The sequence below is a fragment of the Penaeus monodon genome, chromosome 21, assembly GCF_015228065.2.
Source record: "Penaeus monodon isolate SGIC_2016 chromosome 21, NSTDA_Pmon_1, whole genome shotgun sequence".
Lineage (NCBI taxonomy): Eukaryota > Metazoa > Arthropoda > Malacostraca > Decapoda > Penaeidae > Penaeus > Penaeus monodon.
The window spans coordinates 15605578-15606762 of NC_051406.1; the positions used below are offsets into that span (position 1 = coordinate 15605578).

Sequence of the window (1185 nt, forward strand, 5' to 3'; positions counted from 1 at the left end):
GTTAGCTAGAAGCAGCTCTATGGGTCTAAATAATGCCACCAAAACTGATACTCTAATTATGGAAAATTGCTTGATAATGTTCAGCAAGATATCTATTCTTGGTAACCTTTGGGCATCTCTTCTTAGTTGGACAAATATGATGTTTATGAAAGTCAAGTGATGTTAATTCAAAATACATAGTAAAGCTTTGCTGAATTACAGCAAAGTGTTCACAATAACAAATTAACACACACATACAATATTATACATTTATTTGATATGATATGGATTACTAATGCTTTCATTTACGGATTCCCATTAGGTAATATTGTCAACCTTGGTTAAATATACACTTGCATTTCCTTTTTCACAGTAAGCAGACCATGTTAAGCAAGCACATAATTGACACTCCTATAACCAGTGTGCTTACAAGTTTCTCCAGAGCTGAAAAAAGGAAGCCACATCATGTTGCAGCCCTAAAGAGAAGTCTGTACATTTTGCACAGGCTCTGATTTTGATCCTGCCCTCAAGAACCATAGGGCAGGAACAGCTTTGAAGGAAGGTCCAAAGGGCATCAGTAACAAAGGATGAAGAGTCGCCTCATTATCATTATCTGGGTATCAAGTGTGAGTTGGCTAGCGGTGTCGTCTTGGAGCCCTTGCCCGTGTTCTTCTTGGAGCTGAAGAGGCTGGGTTGTTACCTGCAAAATGAGGGTAAAAATAACATTTTGGCACAGACACACACTGAATTTTTGCTTCCCTTTTCTATTTAAATAAGACTGCTGTTTAATTTCTTATTACTAACATTTAAAATTACATTTTAACATCTGCATATAAGAGGATATGTGCAAAAAGAAACATGCATCTCTAAGACACTTAACATGACTATCCTTAGTTTTTAACCATTCTCTCTCTTTGCTTTTCCTTTCAATTCGCAATTTTTCCATTTTCATTCAGCTACCTAACTAATATCTAACAAGTACAATGCTTTTTAATATGTAATCTGCTTTAATTTAGTATCTAACTTGTCTTTATTTAGCCTCAAGCATCAAGCTTTTTAGGTCTATTCTACATTCCCCCGCACATAGTCCCTATGGTCACTGACAACAGAGAAAGCATGAATAGGCTGTAAACAACTGCTGCCAGTTCAAATGCAATTCTGGGAATCTGATGTAATATGTGACATTCTATGAGAAAAGGGGCATAT

General features: G+C 36.2%; 1 protein-coding gene across 1 annotated transcript in view; it reads right to left on the minus strand.

Moving 5' to 3' along the window:
- Positions 1 to 1185, minus strand: part of LOC119586272 (nuclear pore complex protein DDB_G0274915-like) — a gene marked incomplete in the record, with an annotated part of 20387 nt that overhangs the window by 824 nt on the left and 18378 nt on the right. The window contains 1 exon segment of the mRNA XM_037934977.1: positions 1 to 679. Coding sequence (XP_037790905.1) covers positions 615 to 679 — 65 coding nt within the window.